General features: G+C 40.4%; 1 protein-coding gene across 2 annotated transcripts in view; it reads right to left on the reverse strand.

The window, feature by feature from the left end:
- Nucleotides 1-10,869: 10,869 nt before the first annotated feature.
- GAB3 (GRB2 associated binding protein 3) overlaps nt 10,870-24,127 on the reverse strand; it is a 76,698-nt gene continuing 63,440 nt past the window's right edge. For both annotated transcript variants that reach the window (XM_045538266.1, XM_045538265.1), the window contains exons 9-10: nt 12,974-13,090; nt 10,870-11,385 (exon numbers count right to left, since the gene is read on the reverse strand). In XM_045538266.1, coding sequence (XP_045394222.1) covers nt 11,269-11,385; nt 12,974-13,090 — 234 coding nt within the window. In that variant the 3' untranslated portion in view covers nt 10,870-11,268. The remainder of the gene's footprint in view (nt 11,386-12,973; nt 13,091-24,127) is intronic.

Consider the following 24,127-nt stretch of genomic DNA (forward strand, 5'->3'; position numbering starts at 1 on the left):
TGAATTATCCTTGTTTGCAGACAACTTGATCTTATATTTAGAGAAACCTAAACACTCCACCAAAAAACTTAGAACTGATAAACAAATTCAGTAAAGTTGCAGCATACACAATCAAGCTACAAAATTCAGTAGTATTTATATATTCTAACAGCAAACTATGAAAAAGAAACCAAGAAAATAATCCTATTTACAATAGGTAAAAATAAAATGAAAATGCCTAGGAATAAATTTAACCAAAAAAGTGAAAGATCTTTACAATAAAAACTATAAAACAGGCCTGGCGCAATGGCACACACCTGTAATCCTGGCACTCTGGGAGGCTGAGGCAGGAGGATTGTTTGAGCTCAGGAGTTCGAGACCAGCCTGAGCAAGAGCGAGACCCCATCTCTACTAAAAATAGAAAGAAATTATCTGGACAACTAAAAATATATATAGGAAAAATTAGTCAGGCATGGTGGCGTATGCCTGTAGTCCCAGCTACATGGGAGGCTGAGGCATGAGGATCGCTTGAGCCCAGGAGTTTGAGGTTGCTGTGAGGTAGGCTGATGCCATGGCACTCTAGCCTGGGTAACAGAGTGAGACTCTGTCTCAAAAAAAATAATAATAAAAATAAAAATAAATAAAAGCTATAAAACATTGATGAAATAAACTGAGGAGGACACAAAAAATGAAAAGATATTTCATGTTCATGGATTGGAATAATCAATATAGTTAAAATGTCCATGCTACCCAAAGTAATCTACTGATTCAATGCAATCCCTATCAAAATATCAATGACATTCTTCACAGAAATAGAAAAAATGATCCTAAAACTTATACAGAATCACAAAAGACCCTGAATAGCCAAAGCCATCCTCAGCCAAAAGAATAAAACTGGAGGAATCACATTAGTTGACTTCAAATTATACTACAGAGTTGCAGTAATCAAAACAGTATGATACTGGCATAAAAACAACACATGGGCCAATGGACAAAAATAGAGAACTCAGAAATAAATCCACACTTCTATAGTGAGCTTATCTTCAACAAAGTTTCCAAGAACATATACTGGGGAAAGGACAGTCTCTTCAATAAATGGTGTTGGGGAAACTGGATATCCACAGACAGAAGAATGAACCTAGATTCGTATCTCTTGCCATATACAATACTCAAATCAAAATGAATTAAAGACTTAAATCTAAGACCTGAAACTATGAAACCACTAAAAGAAAACTTTGGAGAAATGCTTCAGGACATTGACAGAGATTGCTTGAGTAGTACGTTAAAATCACAGGCAACCAAAGCAAAAATGGACAAATGGTATTATATTAAGCTAAAAATCTTCTGCACCGCAAAGGAAATAGACAATCCAGTGAAGAGACAGCCCACAAAATGGGAGAAGATATTTGCTTTGCAAACTACATGTCTGACAAGGGATTAATAACTAGAATATATAAAGAGCTCAAATGACTCAATAGGAAAAAATGAATTAATCTGGTTAAAAATGAGCAAAAGATCTGAATAGACATTTTTCAAAAGAAGACATACAAATGGCCAACAGATATATGAAAAATGCTCAACATTGTTCGTCATCAGAGAAATGCAAATCAAAACTACAATGGAGACATCATCTCATGCCAGTTAAAAGGACTTATCAAAATGAAAAAAAAAATAATGGATGCTGTCAAGGATGCAGACAAAGGGGAATGCTCCTGCACTGTTGATGGTGATGTAAAGTGGTACAGCCACTATGGAGAACAATATGGAGGTTTCTCAGAAAACTAAAAATAGAACTACCACATGAACCAGTAATCCACTGTTGAGTATACATCCAAAAGAAAGGAAATCAGTATATTGAAGAGATGTCTGCACTCCCATGTTTATTGCAGCACTATTCACAATAGCCAAGATTTGGAATCAACCTAAGTGTCCATCAATGGATGAATGGATAAAGAAAATGTTGTACATATACACAATGTAATATTATTCACCATAAAAAAGAATGAACGACATGGATGGACTGGAGAACATTATGTTAAGTGAAATAAGCCAAGCACAGAAAGAGAAATTTTGCATGTTCTCCCTCATATGTGGGATCTAAAAATTAAAACAATTGAACCCCTGGAGATACAGAGTAGAATGGTAGTTACCAGAGGCCAGGAAGGGTAGTGGGAAGGGAGTACAGAGATGATTAGTGGGTGCAAAAATATGCTTAGATAGAATGAACAAGTTCTAGTATTTGACAACACAACAGGGTGACTATAGTCAACAATAAATTACTGTATATTTTTAAATAACTAAAAGAGTAGAATTGGAATGTTCCTAACAGTAAGAAATTATCAATGCTTGAGGTGATGCATACCCCAATTACTCTGATTTGATTATTACACACTGTAGGTCTGTACCAAAACATCACATGTATCCTATCAATATATACAAGTATCATCTACCCATAATTAAAAACAAAAAATTTTTTCAAAAGAAAACTAAAAAGTATAAAACGTAAATGAAAGGGAATAAAAAAATAAACTATAAAAATCAATTAAACACAAAAGAAGGCGGTAAAGGAGGACATGAAGAACAAAGACAGGATATATAGAAAACAAATAGTAAAATGGCAGAAACAAAACATTCTTTATTAATAATTACTTTAAATGTTAATGGGTTAAAACTCTCTGATCAAAAGACAGACATTGATAGAATGGATTAAAAACTATGCTGAGACTATATATTGTGTACAAAAGGCTCACTTTGTATCCAACGGATCTGGGGTAGCTACACTATTATCAGACAAATTAACTTTAAGTCAAAAAATTGTTACAAGAGATAAAGAAGGACCTTATACATTGAAGAAACAATCATCAACACTGAACACGTAATGTGTTCATGAAGAAGACATAACAAGTGTAAAAATGCACACAACAGACAAAAGAACCATAGCGTCCAGGAAGCAAATATTGACAGGAGGGAAGGCTCCTGGTGCCTGAATTCGGAGGGTGGGGAGGATCATCCAGAGTGTGGTGGGGATAGAGTGGCCTGGATTTCACACACAGAAGTACACCAGCACCCAGCAGGCCAGCAGACACAGGGTCACCTCCCAGTTGAGGGCCCCTGGCACCTCCAGCCCCCCAGACAGCCGCAATACCTTGTTCCTAGGCGAGGGAAACGCCATGAGGGCTGTGCCAGCAGGGGATGGACGAGGCCACTGGGACCGCCCCGCGGTGTGCCTGGAGCCTGGGAGCCCCTAGGCGGTGGGGGCCTCAGCCTAGCCCCAGGTCCCGGGGCCCAGGGCCCCCACCCTACTCTGTCCCCCCACCAGGCGAGGCGGGCACGAGGGAAGGGCAGTGACCCGTGTCGCTGAAGGAGCAGGGCCCGTCCGAGCCCCAGGGACTGGCCTGGGCGCTCCCCGAGGACAGGCGGGGCCTGGGAGTGACTGCTCCGCATGCCGGGGCTCCCGTGCACGCGCAGGGGAGACCCGCGGACGGGACGGGCTAGGCCCAGGAGCGCCCGACCCGCTGCCAGAACGCGCCGACGGGGCCCAGTGGCAGAAGGAAGCAGCCGGGTGCCCGAAGTCCTCAGCACAAGCCCGTTCGCACAGGCACACGGGGGAGCCCTGGTGGCGCCCGGCTTTTAAGTGCGCAACCTCGGAAGGGCGCCTCAGTGTTCTCCTGTACGTTTGTCTTTTGTCTGTTGTGTATATTTTTATACTTGTTATTTCTTCTTCATGGCGTTACAATGTCTTCAGTGTTGATGATTCTCTTGTCAATGTATAAGGTCCTGAGGGCCTCTGAGAGGGAAGGCAGAGCAGCAGCAGCCATACAGGCCACAGATGATGGTGCAGAGTTATGGCGTCTGGAGGGTGCAAGGGGCTCAGCTGTGGAAGGAGACTAGGCCAGTGGCAGCCGTCGCCGTCGGCCGGGGTGGCCTGCATAGGCCTGGACATATTGCAGCTCCCAGCCATGGTGGCTCCAATGGTCATGGCGGTCCAGGATGGCCCCTTGCCATCCATGCGGTCCCAGCATCTCGAGCTCAGTGCACCTCAGGGCTGGTGGCTTTTCCTTTCTGCGGGCTCTACAGGCCCACTGGCCATGTGGAGACCTCACACCCAATGCCAAAGGCCCGGGAAGGCCACTGCTGGATTTGTATCCTAGCCAAGGAACCCTCAGGGACCAGGACACAGGGGGACTGGCTGGGAGGAGGGGTAAGAGGAGGGGCAAGACAGAATATTGGAATCCAGAAGAAGGGGAACCTGCACTGACAAAGGTGGGATTCTCAGGACAGTGCCAAGAGGCTGTGGATGGCCTTGAGGGGTGGCTGGGGAGGATGGACCTTGGAGGGGCAAGGGGGCCTGAAGCATCAATATCAGACGGTACAGTAACTGGATCTCCACCAGCATCCTCCTGGTGCCTCTCCCCTTCCCCTGTAGGCAGAGATCACCTGTGGGTCCCAAGGGTTCCATGTAATGGATGCCTGAGCAGCAGAGCAAGGAAGGCGACATTTCTCACCTCTAACTTGCTTTTCATTTCTCTTCACATTTAGCCTATGGACTAAGGAAGACCTGGCTCTCTAAAATGGAATGTGCACTGCTCCCTTCTCCTCCCCTCTTCATCTAGCCTAATGCTCCTTCCTAGGCACTGTATCCTTCCCTAGGGCAATGATTCCAGCAGTAGCTGTTACTTTATTATGGGGGCCTAATGGTTTGCCTGGCTTGGGTGCTCTCCTGGCCCACATCCAATCACTCAGCAAATTCTGCCATTCTACCTAAAATATCTAGAATGCAACCACATCTCACCACTTCTACTGCTGCCACATCAGCCCAGGCTACAGTCATCTCTTGGCTGTCTGAGTGCAGTAACCTCCTACCTGGTCTTCCTGATTCTAATCTTAACCCTCTTATAGCCTGTCCTCAACAGAAGCTACAGCAATCCTTCATTGGAAGATGTAAGTCCAATCCTGTGTCTCCCCTACTCAGTTCCCTTCAGTGGCTCTCTTCTCACTTAGAACATAAGCCAAAGTCCTTACAAGGGCTAACAAGCCCCTAAATTATAATCTCTGAATCCTCCATCACATCTCTACCTCTTCTGCTATGCTCTCTGTTGCAAACTCCACACCAGCCACACTGGCCTCTTGGCTGCAACTTCAATATTCCAGGGTTTCTGGTGGCTGAGGCTTTTGCACACTCTGTTCTCCCTCAAATATGGCTTATCTCCTCCAAATCTGCTCAGCTCTCGTCTCCTCACTCTGCTCCCTCGTGCAGCTGCCCCCCATGGACTAACACGCACTCAATCCCCTCACAGTGCTCTTTTTCTTTGCCATATACTGCTCTCCGCCTTCTAAAACACAGTGTAATGTACAAATGTTTTGTTTGTTTGGTATTTCCTGTCTCACTATGTCTTCCATTGGTGGTCTAGTAACTGTTGTGATATAACAAACCACCCCCAAATTTAGTGACTTAAAACAACAATCATTTTCATCTCCAGTTTGAGCAGTCACTGAAGGTACAGCAGCAACTGAGGTGGCTGAAGTGAGGGCTGGAAGAATATGCTTCCAACAGGTCTTACACAGGGGGCAATGTTATGCTGGCTACCAGCTGGGACCACTCAGCTGCATCTGAGGGCCAAGCACCTTGGTTCCTTTCCATGTGGCCTGTGCTTCCTCACAGCATAATGGCTGGGTTCCAAGAGTTCACTAAGAGAGAGCAAGAGAGAGAGAGCACAAGCATGCGCACCAGGTGGAAGATATATCACCTTTTATGACCCAGCCTCAGTGTCCCCTCTGTTCTATGCCTTTGACCAAGGCCATCACTACCGAGATTCTAGAGGAGGGGACGTAGACTCCCCCTCTTAATAGGGACTGGATAGATTCTAGAAGAGCAAGCAGGACAGGAAATATTGTTGCAACCATTTTTAAAGAAGGCAATGTACTAAATTGGGTCCTCCAAAGGCTAGAACTCTGTAGTGGGGGAAGCAGGACAGGGAAGGGGAAGAATCCAGACAAAGGTGCAATCTCAGAAGGAGGAAAGATTCAGCCTGGTCCCACAGGAGAACTCTGGAGTGTAATTCCTAATTTGAGTTTGTCCCAGTGTGAGGTAAAGGAGCTGGGATTTGGTAACGCTGCACCCCTTAGAGGGCATGGCAGGGAGGGTCAATTCCATGGCATTGGAGCTGGGAAGGGGCACACCAGACAGAATAAGGGCTACCAGAGAATTTGGGCAGGGCTTACATTCTGACTTCTTAAGGAAAGACATTTTTGGTTCACTCACTCCTGTATCCCCTAGCACCCACGAGAGTACCTGCAGCAGGTGGTCATTAAATATTTGTTGAATTTAATGGAATTGTCAGTGGAAATAAATGTTTCTTTTCTTGCTTCTGTTTTTTGTGCCTTGATGCTGAAGGTCCTCCACACCCAAGATAATAAGTTTTCCTGTAGCTTCTAATACTTTTTATAGGCATGTTTCTTGCATGAACTTCCTAATGCCCTTGGAGTGATTTTTTCCCTCCATGTTCAGTGGCTGGCTGAATTATAATTTACATGCAGTAAAGTGTACAAATATTAAACTTACAGATTGGTAAAATTTTACGTATGTATACATCTTGTAAACACCACCCAGATTGAGATGCAGAACATTGCCATCATGCCAGAAAGTTATCTTGTGCCCCATTCCAATAAATAATAATATCCCTAATAAAGGTAACAAGGTAACCATGATTCTGACTTCTGTCACCATCAAGTACAAAAATGAATCAAAAGTCTGAAGTTGAAGAACAAAAAAAAATGGAATAGTTTACAAATTTAAGACAAACATAAAACAGGTTGTATTCTTTTACATGAAGGCAAACAAAGGTTAAAAGTCGGTAAAATAGAGAGTCTGACCATGGCACAGAGACCAAAACAACAGCGGTGCCTGGAAGCAGAGTGGCCCGGATGAGGCAGAGCGAACGTGTGAAGTTTATTGTCCTGCCTTTGCCAGCGCCACCCACCTGGAACCAGTGTTGGTGTGTGGTGGCAGAGTGGGGTCAAGCTTCATTTTTGTACATCTGGATCTCCTTCCGATGACCCGGCACCCTTTATTGGAAAGGCTTTCCTGTTCCTGCAGCTCCCCAGCCGCCCCCTCTGTCGTAGATGAAGTTCCCGTGGACGTGAGAGTCTGACTCTGGGTCCCGCTTTCCATCCCACCGGGCCCACTTGGCCAGCTTCCACCAACACCACACTCTCTCAGTTGCAGAAAATAAAAACCAAGTTTATAAAAAAATGGCATAATTAAAATAAGGAAGTGATAAAAAATGCAATTGAACATCAAGGGGAATAAAGTAGAAGGAAGCTTGAAATTTAGGGAGGTGAGTAAAGCGGCCAGAGCATAAGCGGCCAGGGGTTTGAAAACCCTTTAGCTTAGGTGTCGAGGTCCCTGAGGAGCCCTGCAGGCCAACCTGCTCTCCTTTGGGTGAGGGCTTGGTCTAGTGTGTGTGTTGGGTTCATGGTCGGCCTCCTACTTCAGCAGGGGCGAGGAGTTTAATGTGGCTTCTCGTCCTTTCTCTCAGCTCCAGGATCCCCTGGACCTAGCTTGTCTGTGCCTTTGGCCTGTTTCCCCCAAACCCGAGCTCACCCCCTCCCTACTTTGACTGTCCCTGAGTTGCTTCACGAGCTAGACAGGCCACTGACCCAGCACCCAGGGCAGCTGGGAGCCTCGGCCACAGAGGAAAGGCAGGTGGTGGCAAAGGAGACGCCTGCTGGGGAGAGGCAGGCCGAGGCAGTTGCTTTTTCATGTGAGTGATGACAAAGGTCGTGTTATATGTGGTGTCAGGGAGAGTAGTTGATTTTACTGCCAATTATTGAAGCTAGTTTCTGATGAAGGAAAAAAAAAAAGAAAATGTCAAGCTGTGGTTTGGCCGAGCAGTGCTAATTATAGCCACCGCTCAAGCTTTTGCAGGGCAGTAACGTGTGCGAAGGCCACTGCACGTGAGTCGGGTTGAGTTTGCTGTACTTAAAAGCAGTAATAACGTCCATTGGCAAATACTCGGCTTTCAAAACCAGTTCTTTATTTACATTGGATGCCATCATTTAAAACAAATAAGAAAGAAATTAAGTTATGATTCCTCCTTATAAGACTTTTATTAATGCCAGAAATGAAACAATAAAAACAAAATAAAGTTGAAAAATCAGTGTGACTGTGGGTATAGAGACGGTGTGAATGGGGACCGACAGGACCGTAAGAGGAGAAAGCCAGGTTTGAGAGGAGCCTTCGTTCAGCTGATTCTTGTTCCGTGGTGAAATGGCCTGTATGGCGACCCTCCCCCTGGGTCGCCTTGTGCCAGGCTGCGTGCTGGGCCTAGGCTTCCTCTCTTCCTAAGGAAAACTTCACTCCCAGGGGTCCTGGGTTTATAGCCCTCTGGGTTTGCAGGCTTGAGACCCTTCTTTCCCCTGTCCTGCACTGCACATCCCCTGATCTGGAGGAATTTCCTAACGAAATGAGACAGAAGGAAATGAAACAAAAACAACTATAGAAAACAATGCGGGGTTAATTGCTGCCCTGCCCTGTGATGCCGACTCCCAGATCTCTTAGGAAGGTGTGCACGGTACAGTGTGCAGACTCGCCATGTACACTTGACTCACAGTGGTCTCATGGGATCGTTTCTGTAACAAACAGCAGGCCCCTTCTCCGTACACATCGACTGTCTCCACCAGAAAACAAGATTTGGCTGGCATCATTTTGACTTACGGTGCCTTTCTCAGGAGTATATGCTGCTGTCAGCTCAAAAACTACCTGTACTTTGTTTCCTTGAATTGTTGTTTTTAGCAGTTTTATCAAAGCATGACATAATCACATATACCCTGGAAATGAGGGCTGAAGTTACGTTTTTTTAAATAAATTTTTTTCTTCGGACCCCTATTATCACCTTTCATACCTTAAATGTAGAAAACGCCTATTCAGAGCATGCCTGTTTTTAATTAATCACATCCAAACAGGTCACGCTACTCATATGTGTATTGCTTTATGTTGTAAATATGTCCCTGGAAATGTTTTCTAGAAACATATTTCTTTTTTTGGTCAATTGAATGACATTTCACTACTGACATAATTTCAGCTGCAGTTTTTTTTTTTTTTTTCTATCTTCAAGCTGGTAGCCCCAAGTGTCAATCTGATTCTTGACACTTAGGGCTACAACTTTTCTATACTAGCCTTTGTCAGGTAATCAGTGACCCTACCACAAGTGTCCCACACATGGGGAAGCTACCATCTACGCGAACCAGCAGTCTGCAGCCCTGGTTTCTTGCCTGAGACTCTGTGACTCTTTGCAAGTCACACGGGGAGGAAGATAGCTGCTTAAAGGCTCTGGCCTGTGTGTCATGACATGGAGCTGGCTGCGGGGTTCAGGGAGTGGGGAGCTCTCTCCTCACTGTCTAGACTCACTAAGGACCCTGAACCCAGTTAAGTATGTGGCAATTGTTTCCTCACTTTGCCCCAGGAAGAAAATAATGTCACCAGAACCTGCTGCTTTGAAAATCAAAATGACTTCTTGTATGGTCTGAAAAACCAAAACTTTGGCATTTACTTACCTTTGGGGAGGTTTGAAAGCCTGAAATCCTGTAGCAAAGTCTACAACTGCCCCAACTACACTATCATAGACCTGCCTGCCTATTTGAGCCATCCTTGTATATAAGATACAGTGCTAGTAGGAATGGCAGACCAGTATCTGCTTAGTCCCCAGTAGTTCAGAGCGGGCATTAAATGAAACTCCATGCCCAATTGAGACCTTTATTCTGGGTCCCCTGGACCCCAGGACCATAAAGGAAGTGGGTGACACTATGCTCTCATTACAAAGTGGGAGTGTTTGCACTCTCGGGACCTAGTCATTTCTCAAGCAGAAGAGAAAAATTGGCCAGGAAATCTGAGAATGGAACTCATTGTTTTTTTTCCCCTCTGGTCATTTCTCTCTGTCACTCAAAAGCTTGGGCCCATCATGGATAGTGGGACAACTTTGCTTCCCCGAGGCAGTAAAAATTCCTCTCCCAGCATTAGCCAGCTCACAGGGAGACATACTGCATAGGGGACCATATGATCCAAGAATGGATTTCAGACTAATCATCAGGAGATATTTCTAATTGTAACTATGGATGGTGTTAGAGTTCAGTTGAACATCATACAGAGAAACCCTCACTTGACATGCATATCTTTCAAGTATCAAAGCACCTGCTCACATCCCCATGAAAGGGAGAGGGGTGATGACTCATCTTGTGTTTGCTGGTGTTTCCCACACATCTCCAAGGTTGACCCAATTGATCCATTTTGTCAAAATACTCAGAGGCAGTGTGAGATAGTGGAATGAGTCTGCACCGGGCAGCCTGGACAACTCTATTCTCAGCCCAACTCTGTGTCTCAGCTCTCTGAGTGACCTTGGGCAAAATGTTCTCTTCTCCACTTCTCAGTTTTCTTTTCTTCAAAGTGGGAGCAACAGTCTCTGCTGTGACTAGCTTTTGAGGTCTTTTAGGGAAAGAGATGAGATGGTGGATGTGAAAGCACGCTGGGAAAGGCCAACTGCAACAGAATACCTGGCTACAGGTAGCTGCTTAATCACAACATCCTTAAAGCCACCAGTGCCATCTGTTATGCTCATCACAGAGCCTGGGACCCATTGCCCCTGTCATTTGAGTTTCTTTGGGGATAGAAATGATTGGTCTGCCGGAGTCTTTGGAATAAGTAGTGCAGATTCTGCCACCATTGCTGTGACTTTAGGGGCTGGAACAAGATGGTCTCCAGGGACCCCATTAGTAGGATAATTTATGATTCTGGAGCACAGGAGAGAGGTCAGAATTTCAGGTATTGGAGTCAAACGATGTCATCCTGTTGGTAGCGACACTGGCTCCAATCTTCGCTCCAAATACTCTGTTTAAGAGATTTTTAACATAATTTTTAGAAAAATGTTTTCTCCAGTCTTGTTTTCATTATTCCTACCCTGCCTGAATGAATGGAATTTTTCACATCCCAGTCTGTGGCTACGGAATCCTCTATCCCTGCCTCCTGAGACTGCAGAGCCTGAGGCAGCCACCCCTGCGGGGCAGGCGCGGGGTGGGGGGGGTGGAGCTGGGGAAGGAAACTGCTGCCACAGGCCCTCTCTCCTAAAGGTTCATGCCAAGACTACGGAAACTACACGTCCTCTCTTGGTTTTGACCTGTGTTGACCATCAGTATGTTTTTAGCCAATAAAATAAAATAAAATAAAAGTAAGAAAATAAACTCAAACTGAGCCCCAAGCGAGCTTCCTGTTTCACACATGGCCCGAGCCCACAGTTCTCACACTTTGGATTGCCTCTCGTCCGTCCACTCCTGCCTTGTGCTCTGCAGAGCCTGTGTCTTCTGCTCATCCACCTGGACATAGTCCACTCTCTGCTCTTCTGAAAGGAGAAGTTTCTGAAGGCGGAGAACAAAAAGGTCTTCATTACATCTAATGCAAAGTTTCAGGAAAATGCCTACCTTTCTGTGGTAGGTTGCATTGCTACTAGGTATTTGCTGCCCCTTCCTCCTTGTTTGCATGTGTCTATGTCTGTTCCCTCAGCTTTGCTCTACCATGTGCTTTGAGCAACGCAACATGAGTGCAAGAGATATGTGCCAATCCTAAGGAGAAAAGAGGCATCCTGTGATTCTGCAATCTCTCTTTTTTCACTGCCAGAAGACAAGCACCCCTTGGATGGGGGCTACTCCTCCTGCTTGGGCCCTGGATTGAACGCAAAGGCCCTGGACTGCAATAGACTGTCTCATGAGTAACAGCTGAAAGAGCCTTTGTTCTCGCAAGGAGCTGAGATTTGGGGGTTGTTTGTTTTGAGCACATACTCTACCAAAACTAACTAATGCATTTTTTTTTTTTTTTTGGAGACAGAATCTCACTCTTTTGCCCTGGCTACAGTGCCATGGTGTCAGCCTAGCTCACAGCAACCTCAAACTCCTGGGATCAAGCGATCCTCCTGCCTCATCCTCCCGAGTAGCTGGGACTACAGGCATGTGCCACCATGCCCGGCTAATTTTTTCTATATATTTTTAGTTGTCCAGATAATTTCTTTCTATTTTTAGTAGAGATGGGGTCTCGCTCTTGCTCAGGCTGGTCTCGAACTCCTCCCAAGTGCTAGGATTACAGGCGTGAGCCATCACGCCTGGCCTAATGCACCTTTAGTACTTGTTGCTCCCACCCTTCTGATCAGGTTTTCTTGGATCTCAGTTCAGGTTTTTGGAATGATATTAAACATAGAGGAGAAGTAGGAGTTACTTTAGCAAAAGGGGAGGAAAGAGTTTTTTTGCACACATATACACATACACATGGAATCATACCATGCATTCCGTTCAGTGAGTTGCTTTTTCTGCACCTACATTGTTAGGTACAGCTTTCATTATGACCATCTCTTGCTCAAAAATATTTAATTGTCATCCACTGTTCACTATTCACTCATTTCTTACACTGTGCAGTGGGGGATACTAGACAATGGCTAAGACCACTTCCGTGTATTAACTCAATTAATCCTCACAACAGCCCTAAACATAACAGTTGTTATTTCTGATCCCCATTTTACAGATAAGAACACCACCCAAGGAGGTCAACACTGCCCACGCCGGTATGTGAGGCCCTTTATTCAGGGCCTTCTGACCTAGAGGTCCTTTCACCACTCCCTAAAGTCGAGCCAAACTGGCTGCTACTTGTTCTCTAAACAGGCCTTTCCTATGCCTAGAGAGCCCTCTAGCCCACCCTCATTTCTGCTTGAGAAATTTTTCTAGAAACTTTATGGTCCAAATTTTGAAGAGTCTGAACATGACATCTGTTTATACATATACACACAAAGAGCATATCCTAGAAGGAAATACTCCAGGATTTCACTCTCTGTAGGAGGCAGGATTAGGACTGATTTTAATATTCTTCATTATACATGTCTATATTTTAACACCTTCTAAAGAGAATATGCATGGTTTGATAATCAGAAAAGTCTGAGCAGAAATGGAATCACCTTCCTACCTGCTGTATGGGGGCTGGCGATGCTGAATTGAAGTCCAGGGCCAGATAATCCAGGCTGAACTTCTTCGTCCACATGAGAGCACCACTGCTCAAGGAGCTGGCTGTTTGGTGCTCCTCCTGGGAACCAACATCACAGGACTCAGGTTAATGATGATTAGCCAGGCTGCCCAAGGGAAGGAGATTGTAACACGGTGGTTTCATGAGACCTGAGCAGATCAGCCTGCATATCTGAGTGAGAGCTGGCATTTCAAACATATTATAGCCAGTTGGGTCTTTACTATGAAACCATAACATTATTCACCATGGAAACAGTTTGTCAAAATCCTCTCAAAAAAGGAATTTGCTTTACGGATCTGACAGGCCCAAGATATCTTAGAGATTAATACTTCAAAAGATCAACTACAGTTATTAAAATTCTCATAAAGGCATCCCAACACATTTAAAGATACCTTACACAATACAAACAGTTATAACATAAGCAAAACTCACTACCCAGCTTGGAATTCTACCAATACCTTTGCAGAGATTGTTTCCCCTCTGCCATCTCCTCCTATTCTCCCAAGAAGTGGAGTGCTATCTTGAATTTTGTGCTGACCACTCCCTTTCTTTTTAAATACAGTTTTGTAAGTATGCAAGTATGTAGCCAGTTTTGAACGTCTTACCAACAGAATCACATCATATGTATTTTGGGTGGTTTTAATTTTTTGCCTAGAGCATAATCATTTGTTGGTTACATATGCTGCAGATAGCCCATCACGGTTTGTGGCTTGTCTTTTCATTTCTTTTTATGGTATTTCTTTTAATGAAGAGAAGTTACTAATTTTAATGTAATATGTCAACCTTTTCCTGTATGGCTTATATTTGCATTTTATTTAAGGAATCCTTCTCTATGCTGACTTTATAATTTAGTTTCCTATATTTTCTCCTAAAATTGTAAAGTTCTTCCCTTCATATTTAAGAAATAATCTCACTTGAACTGATTTTAATACTGTATATGGTGGTGCAATAGGAATACAATTCATTCCTTTTTTGTTTGTTTGTTCTTACCCCATATGGATAACCATCCTTTCCCCAGTAGTGCAACCTCCATCCATAGGTCAATCTCCCATATGTGTTTGGGTCTGTTTCCGGGCTTTCCCTTCTTTTCTATTGGTATATAGGTCTACCTATGCACCGCAACTACTCTGCAGAGACTACTCCAGCTATTAATGAGTCTTAATATCTGGTAGTACAGATTCCCTCCACTTTGTTCTTCTAGAATTTCTTGAGTAATCTTGACCCTATAATCTTACATATACATTTTAGAATCAGCTTCAAAGTTCCTCAAAAACCTCTGTTAGGGATTTGGTAAGACGACATCTTTAATATCTGAGCCTTCCTATTCTGGAACATGGTATACTTTTCCGTTTATTTAGTTCTCCTTAATGTTTTTCAATAAAGTTTTAATAATTTTCTCCATAATGTTTTTACTAATCTTTTGTTAGATTTATCCCTAAATACTTAGAGTTTGTTGTTACTGTAAATGGTAAGTTCTGTTTAAATTCCATTTTCTGTTTGTTACCACTATGTAGACATTCAACTGACTTTTATGTATTTATTTTATAGCCATCAACCTTGATAATATATTTTGTTAATTCTCATTATTTATTTTACTAATTAACTTATTAATTATAATTATTTCCAAGTAGATTATTTTAAGTTTTCTGGTTACACAATCACTTCATCTATGAATAATCACTGTTTGTCTTCTTCCCTCTGTAACTACCTATTGTGGACAATTCCTGAACCAACTGGGTATTCTGCAGTATAAGGCAAGTTGCTTCTTCCTTCCTCCCAGCATATTTAAGATTTAATTGTCCTGGGTCTTACAAGTCATGTACTACGTATCCATCTGCTTTCCAGTATCCAGTATATTACTGCTATTTTCTTCTCCAATTCTTCACATCCCTGTGGGTTTATGACTTTAACAAATCTCTTTACAATTTTTTTAGAGGGTGTTTTAAAATGGAGAGAAAATAGAGGCTTGTGGTCAATCTGCCATCTTTACTGAGATGTCTATTAACAGATTCTCTAATGTTATAACTGGGATAAATCCAACTTGTTCATGTATATAATCAGTTCTACTTTTTTTCTTTTTTTTCTATATATTTTTAGTTGTCCAGCTAATTTCTTTCTATTTTTAGTAGAGACGGGGTCTCACTCTTGCTCAGGCTGGTCTCAAACTCTGAGCTCAAACGATCCTCCCGCCTCGGCCTCCCAGGGTGCTAGGATTACAGGCGTGAGCCACTGCACCTGGCCTATAATCAGTTTTATATTTTGCTGAGTTCATTTTACTAAAATCATCTTTAGGATTTCTTATGCAACAGCTTTATTGAAATAAAATTCCATTCCATATAATTCACCCATTTGAAGTGTACAACTTAGTGATGTTTAGTGTAGTTACACATTTGTGCAATCATAACCTTAATCAGTTTCAGAACATTTTCATCACCACAAAAAGAAATCCTGTACCCCTTAGTTATCACCTCCCAGTCCCCTCATCTCCCCCAGCTCTAGGCAACCACATTAATCTAATTTCTGTCTCTATAGATTTGCTTGTTCTAGATACTTCATACAAATAAAATCATATGATGTGTGGTCTTTTGTGACTAGCTTCTTTTACTCATTATATTATTTTCAAGGTTCATCCACATTGTTCTATGTATCAGTACTTTATTTTTATGGCTGCATAATATTCCATAGCTATACTATATGGCTATACTATATTTTATGTATGCCTTCATCAGTTGATGAATATTTGAGTTGTTTTCGCTTTGGGCTATTATGAAAATGCTGCTGTGAACCTTTGTGTACAAGTATTTGGTTGGACATATTCTTCTTTAGGATTTTTAAATCTGCATCCTTGTGTGAGATTGACCTATAATTTTCTACTTATGTTATTGCTATTTGTTTTGGTATCAAGTTATTTTAGCCTCATAAAATTATCTGGGTAATATTTTCTTTTCCCACTGTTGGAGGTGTTTATATAAGATTGCAATTATCTCTTCCTTTTGGTAGAAACTGTTGGTAAAGTTGTTTGGGCCTTGTGATCCTTTGTAGTAAAAATTTTCCCACTGATTCAGTTTCTTTAATGGGTATATAACCATTCAGTTTTCTATTTCTACTTGAGTCAGTCTTTGATTTTTGAAATTCCAAAAATTTGCCTATTTTTTTCACCAAAGTTTCAAATTTATTGGTGTAAAGTTTACAATATTCTCTTATGTAGTTAATCTCTGATATATTTGCAATTATTATCCCCTTTTTATTCTTAATATCATTTCTTTGTAGCCATATCTTTTTCTTGATTAGTTTTGTTCAGTTTTAGTCTTTTTAAAGAGCCAGTTATGGCTGTGTTGATCCTCTCTAATTTTTTTGTTTATTTTGTCAATTTCTCTCCTTGACTATTCATTTTACTTTTGTAGAATTTGTTTTTTCAACTTATTATTTAAGATTTTTTCAAACAATCAGCTAAATTAAAAATATATACCCACCATCTACACTCTACCACTAACTTGCTTGTGAGTCTTTGGACTTTCTCAGGATTGGTATCATGAATTGGGAGAAATTATGTCATAATCCCTTCACATATTGCTCCTCTCCTATTTTTCTATGATCTCCTCCTGCAACTCTGAGTAGACAAATGTTTGACCTTCTCATCCTATCTTCTATGTCTCAACTTTCTTTGATATTTTCCATGTTTTTACCTCCTTGTCCTGATTTATTAGTAACTTCTTCATAATAATCTTCCAGTTCCCTAAATCACTCTTTATGTTTAGTCTGTTTAACTTATCCATTGAGTTTCTACTTTCATCCCTATTTTTATGTCTAGAAGTTCTAAATGATATTTTATAATCTACCTGGCCATTTTTTTTTTTTTGAGACAGAGTCTCACTCTGTTGCCCGAGCTAGAGTGCCATGGCGTCAGCCTCGCTCACAGCAACCTCAATCTCCTGGGCTTAAGCGATCCTAATGCCTCAGCCTCCCGAGTAGCTGGGACTACAAGCATGTGCCACCATGCCCGGCTAATTTTTTCTATGTGTATTTTTAGTTGGCCAGATAATTTGTTTCTATTTTTTAGTAGAGACAGGGTCTCACTCTTGCTCAGGCTGGTCTCGAACTCCTGACCTCGAGCGATCCACCCGCCTCAGCCTCCCAGAGTGCTAGGATTACAGGCGTGAGCCACCGCGCCCGGCCCATTTTTAATAGTATATTGTTACTCAATCCAACTTTCAATTCCTCATCTTATTTCTTTAAATTATATCAAACATATTTATTTTATATTCAAAATCCAATATTTCTAAAAATTACTTACTTCTATATTTGAGTCTATTATTTATAATTCTAGTTTATTTTCAGGATTTGTCATTTCTCAACATTTTTGGCTCCAGAGATTTCCCTTCCACACTTGTCAGCTGAGTTTTTGATTTTAAAAATTTTTTTTTATTATTTTTTTTTATTTTTATTTATTTATTTATTTATTTATTTTTGAGACAGAGTGTCACTTTGTTGCCCCGGCTAGAGTGAGTGCCGTGGCGTCAGCCTAGCTCACAGCAACCTCAAACTCCTGGGCTTAAGCGATCCTACTGCCTCAGCCTCCCGAGTAGCTGGGACTACAGGCATGTGCCACCATGCCCGGCTAATTTTTTCTATATATATTTTAGTTGGCCAGCTAATTTGTTTCTATTTTTAGTAGAGACAGGGTCTCGCTCTTGCTCAGGCTCGTCTCAAACTCCTGACCTCGAGCGATCCACCCGCCTCGGCCTCCCAGAGTGCTAGGATTACAGGCGTGAGCCACCGCGCCCGGCTAAAAATGTTTTTTTTAAATATATGCTCTACCACATTGAGATATTTTATGGTAGAGTAGAGTGGCTCATGCCTGTAATCCCAGCACTCTAGGAGGCTAAGGCGGGAGGGATCACTTGAGGTCAGGAGTTTGAGAGCAGCCTGGGCAACATAGTGAGGCCCTGTCTCTGCACACACACACACACACACACACACACACACACACACACACACAGAGTTAACTGGGTGTGGTGGCATGTGCCAATAGTCCTAGCTATTCGGGAGGGTGAGGTGGGAGGATCGCTTGAGCCCAGGAATTTGAGGCTGCAGTGAGCTATTATCATGTGACTGCACTCCAGCCTGGGCAACAGAGAGAGACCCTGTCTCTTAAAAAAATAAATAAATAAATATATTTTATATGGGGGATGTTTTTCATGCTACCTTGCCTACCACAGTGCCCCATCACATTTTTTTTTTAAAAAATAGAATAAATGTAGTTCCATTTCCAGTAATGTTAGGTTAGGTAATTTTGACCATCCTTCCTGTTGAGAACAATGGGAAGAAAATGAGACTTGACCTCTATCTCACATCATACACAAAAATTAATTAAAGGTACTTTATAGATCCAAATGTGAGGATAAAACTATAAATCTCCTAGGAAATAACCAAAATTCACTTAAGATTAAACAGATAATGTTAATGGTCCTATAAATATTAAAGAAATTGAATTCACCCGACATTTTCACTAGTGAATTATACCAAAAATCTAAAGAATAAATAGAACTAATTCTACACAATCCACTCCAGAAAAATTGAAGAGGAGAGAACACTTCCTGAGTAGCCCAGCATTACCTTGATAACAAAACCACATAAAAACACTACGAAAACCTACAGCTCAACATTCATTACGAACATAGGGACAAAAATACTCAAAAAAACATTAGCAAATCAAATCTAGCAACATATAGAAAGAATAATATACCATGACCAAATGGATTTATTCAGTGAACACAAGACTGGTTCAATGTTCAAAAATAAATCAGTATGATCCATGAGGTTAACAGTGTAAAAAAGAAAACTAAATGATCATATTAATTAATGCAAAAAAAGCATTTAATAAAATTCAACATCCATTCATGATAAAACTCTCAGCAAACTAGCAATAGAAGGAAACTTCCTTGATCTGATAAAGAACATCTATAAAATACCTATAGCTAACATTGTACTTAATAGTTAAAAGCTGAATCCTTTTCCCCTAAGATGGCAAACAAGACATCTATTCAACATTGTACTGGAAATGTTAGCCTGGTGATAAGGCAATTAAAAGAAATAAAGAGCATACAGATTGAAAATGAAGAAATAAAACTTTATATTCACAGATGACATGATCATGTAAACAGAAAATCCCAAGAAATCTAAAGAAAATAAAAACCTCATAATAAGTGAATTTAGCAATGTTTCAGGATACAAGATCAAACCACAAAAATTTATATTTCTTTATACTACCAATGGACTACTGAAAGCTGAAATTACAAAAATGCCATTAATAATAGCTCCAAATATGAAATACTTAGATATAAACTCATAAAACATGCATAAGATCTATATGTTAAAATTACAAAATTCTGAGGAAAGAAATCAAAGAAAAACCTGAATAAATGGAAAGACATACTGTATTTGTTAATTAAAAGATTCGGTATAGTAAAGATGTTAATTCTCAAATTTGCTTATAGATTTAGTGCAATTCCAATAAAAAATCTTATCAAGACATTTTGTTGATAAAGAAAAGCTGATTCTAAAATTTATATGGAAAGACAAAGGAAATAGAATAACAAAAATAAAATTTAAAAACAAGAATGAAGTTGGATAAAATACACTTCCTAATTTTAAGATTTACTATAAAGCTACAATAATCACGACTGTGTGGTATAGGCAAAGGGATAGACAATGAACAGAATAGAGATTCTACACAAGTATGCCCAACTGATTTTTTTACAAAGGTGCAAAGATAATTCAATGAAGAAAGGATTGTCTTTTTAACAAATGGTACTGGAACATTTGGACATCCCTATGAAAAAAATCAACTTCGGCTTCACATCTTATAAAAAGAATTAACTCAAAATGGATTATAGGCCTAAATATAAAACCATAATAATTTTAGAGGAAAATATAAGAGAAAATCCTAATGAACTAGGGTTGGGCAAAGAGTTCTTAGACATGATAACAATCCATGAAAGAAACAAAATCAATAAATAAGACTTAATTAAATTTTAAAATGTTTGCTCTGCAAAAGACAGAAGAGAATGAAAGGACAAGCTCCAAATTCAGAGAAAATATTTGCAAATTGTATATCCATTGGAGTACCTGTACACAGAAAATATAAAGAACTCTTAAAACTCAATGTAAGAAAACAAACAACTTGATTAAAAAGTTGGGCAAAAAAGGTACTCCACCAAAGAAGATATATGGATGGCAAGTAAGCATACAAAAATATGTTCAACAACACTTGACATTAGGTAAATACACATTAAAATCACACTGAATACACTGCAGACCTACTGAATGTCTAAAGGAAAAAAAAAACAACTGGTAATACCTGTATGCTGGCAAGAATGTGCAGCAACTGAAACTCTCATGAATTGCTGGTGGGAGCTCAAAACGGTACAGTCACTGTGGAAAACATTTCGGTAGTATCTTATAAAGTTAAATAAACAATTGATGACCCAGTTAAACATACAGCTGATGGCTCAGCACTCCCACTTCTGAGTATTTACCCTGGAGCTGGGTTTCTCAACAGTGGCACTATTGACATTTGGGTTGAATAGTTCTTTATTGTGGGGGTTGTGCATTGTAGGTTGTGTAGCAACATCTCTGATGCCAGTAGCACCACCCCTTCCACTCCAGGTTGTGGCAACCAAAAATGTCTCTAGACCTTACCAAATGTCCCTTGAGGAGCAAAATCACCCCTGGTTGAGAACTAATGCCCTAGACAAATGAAAACTTGTATCCACGAAAAAGCCTGTAAAAGACCACTAAAATCAAGAACAAGACAAGGATGCCCACTTTTGCTACTTCTGTTCAACAAAGTATTGGAAGTTTTAGCCAAAGCAATTAGGTAAGAAAAAAGAAATAAAAGTCATCCAAATTGGAAAGAGAGAAGTAGAATAATCTCTATTTGCTGATGATATGCTCCTATATATATAAAACCTTAAAGATTTCACATAAAAACTAATAATAAATGAAAAAATAAATTCAGCAAAGTTGCAGGATATAGTATCAACATCCAAAAATCAGTTGCACTTCTATACACTAACAATGAACAATCCCAGAATGCAATTAAGAAAACAATTTCACTCATAATAGCATCAAAAGAATAAAATACTTAGGAATAAATTTAACCAAGAAGACAGACTTGTACCCTGAAAACTACAAAGCATTGCTCAGGTGGGGAGGGAAGCCTGAAGGCACATTTTTGCTCAGGGATTCTGTGCAAGAGGACTACCTCTTCTCTGTGAGCTCCCACCGCTACAGCAGATCCCCTGCATGCCCGAAGTGAACTTTAGTTTTGATGCACATGACCCATGTTTATGTCACTCCTCCACTGTAACAGTGCTTTTAGAACATTGTAAAGATCCCAGTTCTTGCACGTTTTTCCCAGCCATTGCTTACTATATCACTCAGTAGGACTTTTCCTTTGAGCCTGCAGTATATCCATTGTGCAGTAATCTGCAGATGCACTACCTATGATGGAATTGATGGGCTCCCTTTAGCATCAATGTTACAGGATTTTTTAAAGGACTATCATTATAAACAAAAAGTTAGGGTTCGCTGGTTACAAAGAGAACCAGTGAAGGCAAAGTAAACGCTCCTGTCCCCAAAGGGTATCAACTAGGTCTGCTTTCATGTGCATCAGACGGTACACCTATAGCAAGCACACATGTCAGTGCTAGGTTTTTTCATACAGTGTGTAAGCTTAGTGTTAGTGTCTGTCACATGCAGTCTGCTGTTACTTATCCAGATAAACGTGGTGCCTATTGAAGAACAGAGGATAGAGCTACGGGTGTTCAGTAAGACTACAAAAACATTTTGCTGATTTAGCTAACAGTTTTGTTTCCAATGGCTGTAGTAACTGAGTGAGGCAACTCTGGGGCATTTGTTATGAAGAATTCTATTTCTTACCGAAGAACAAATTATTAATATTGGATGAGTATTTTAACAGTGTGACTAATGTTTGAAATTATTTTTTTCTAAGAGTTTCTCTATAACCTTCCAAAAGTAGTGATGTTTGTAGTTACTATAAACCAAGCCTTGGAAGTCCAAGAAATAAAAGACTGCCTTCCTTTTAGAAAAAAACTGCAATTTCTGGCCACAAGGGCATAATGCAGTTCACTTAAGTGTTGATGTAGTTTATAGTCAGACTCCTTTTCTCTTCTGCAAAAGGACTGTTAAGTAAACCAGGTTTTCTATATAGTAGTTCTTAAAATTTTCATGCTTATGAAGTAGTAGAATTTTATTTAAGACCCTAGTATTAATCTTTTCAATGAGTGCTTTAACTTAAAACAGATACTTGAATAGCTGCTGCACTGCAGTGTCTTGCATGTGATTTTTTAAGTTGACATGTGCCATCTAATTGTTTAACAAAAGTTGGACCTTTTCCTGTGCCCATCATGAGTTTGTGAACCGTGAAGAAAATGAGACTAGAAGATGCTCAAACAAGTCATATAATAGTAACTACAGGGTTGCTAATGTTGAGATTTTTATTAAACTGTAATTAATAATTTGGATGGCAGCATTTATCTTTTTGTTGTAAACTCTTATAGCTCAATTGCTTAAGTACAATTTATAGAATTTCAGTGCAGTTAATTCTTAATGGAAAATCTGAAACCTGAATTGCAGATTTAAAAGGTATTGTACAACCATTGTATCTGTAAATAACTTTAATTAGCACTTTTTGTCACTTAGAATAATGTAATACTACTTGAGTGAGTTCTTTTGGAAGTTATGCCAAGTTTTAGTGTTTGCTTCTTAGTAATTGGACTGAATTTACAGTTCTGTCCTAGATATTTTGCACTAAAGTAGCCAAATCCATTCTTGTGTCTTTTTGTTAACGTGCTCTATACCACTGGTGAGTGATCCATAGTTTCCTTACCTGCTGCTACATAATGTCATTTTATATCCCTATGGCTATTGCCAAGGCTACAAAAAAGAAAAGCTATATTTGTATGCAACACTAACCCTTTGACTGCTAATGTATGTTTCTGTTTGCCGTGCTTTGTTATGGCTGCTTTTTTGTGCTAATAAAGTAGGTTTGGTGTTCCCCTTGTAAAAAAAAATTGCTGAAAGAAAGTAAAGGAGATATAAATAAATGAAAACATGTGTGTTCATGGATTGAAAGACTTAATATTGTTAAGATGACAATATTACACAAAACAATTGGCAAATTCAAAGTATTCCGTATCAGAATCCCAATGCAATTTTTTGCAGAAATAGAAAAACCTATCCTAAAATTCACATGGAATCCTAAGGGACCCTGAATAGCAAAATCAATCTTGAAAAAGAAGAACAGAATTGGAAAACTTGCACTCTCTGATTTCAAAACTCATCACAAGGCTAAGCTACAAGTAATTAAAACAGTGGGGCTCTGGCAATAAGGACAGAGACATAGACCAATGAAATAGAATAGAGAGCCTGGAAATAAACTCTTGCACATCTGGCCAACTGATTTTCAACAAAGGTGCCGACATCATTCAATGTGGGAAAAGGACAATCTTTTCAACAAATGGCGATAGGAAAACTGGAAGTCCATATGCAAAAGGATTAAGCTGGACTCTAACCTCATAACATAAACAAAAATTAACTCAAAAAGGATCAAAGACTTAAACATAAGAGCTAAAATTATAAAACTCTTAGAAGAAATCAGGAGAAAATCTTCACAGCATTGGATTTGGCAATGATTTCATGGATATGACACCAAAAGCAAGGCAATAAAGGGAAAAAAAGATAAATTTGACTTCATCAAAATTAAAAACTCCTATGTATCAAGGGACACTATCAAGAGAGTGAGATCTCCACAGAATGGGAGAAAATATTTGCAAATCATATATTTGATAAGGGGTTGCTACCCACAATATATTTTTTAAAAAATCCTATAACTCAACAACAACAAAAAAGAAACAATGCAATTAAAAACTGTTCAAAGGACTTGAATAGACATTTCTCCAAAGAAGATATAAAGGCCAGGCACGGTGGCTCAAACCTGTAATCCCAGCACTCTGGGAGGCCGAGGCAGGAGGTTTGCTCAAGGTCAGGAGTTCAAGACCAGCCTGAGCAAGA

Source organism: Lemur catta, chromosome X (assembly GCF_020740605.2).
Source record: "Lemur catta isolate mLemCat1 chromosome X, mLemCat1.pri, whole genome shotgun sequence".
Classification (NCBI taxonomy): domain Eukaryota; kingdom Metazoa; phylum Chordata; class Mammalia; order Primates; family Lemuridae; genus Lemur; species Lemur catta.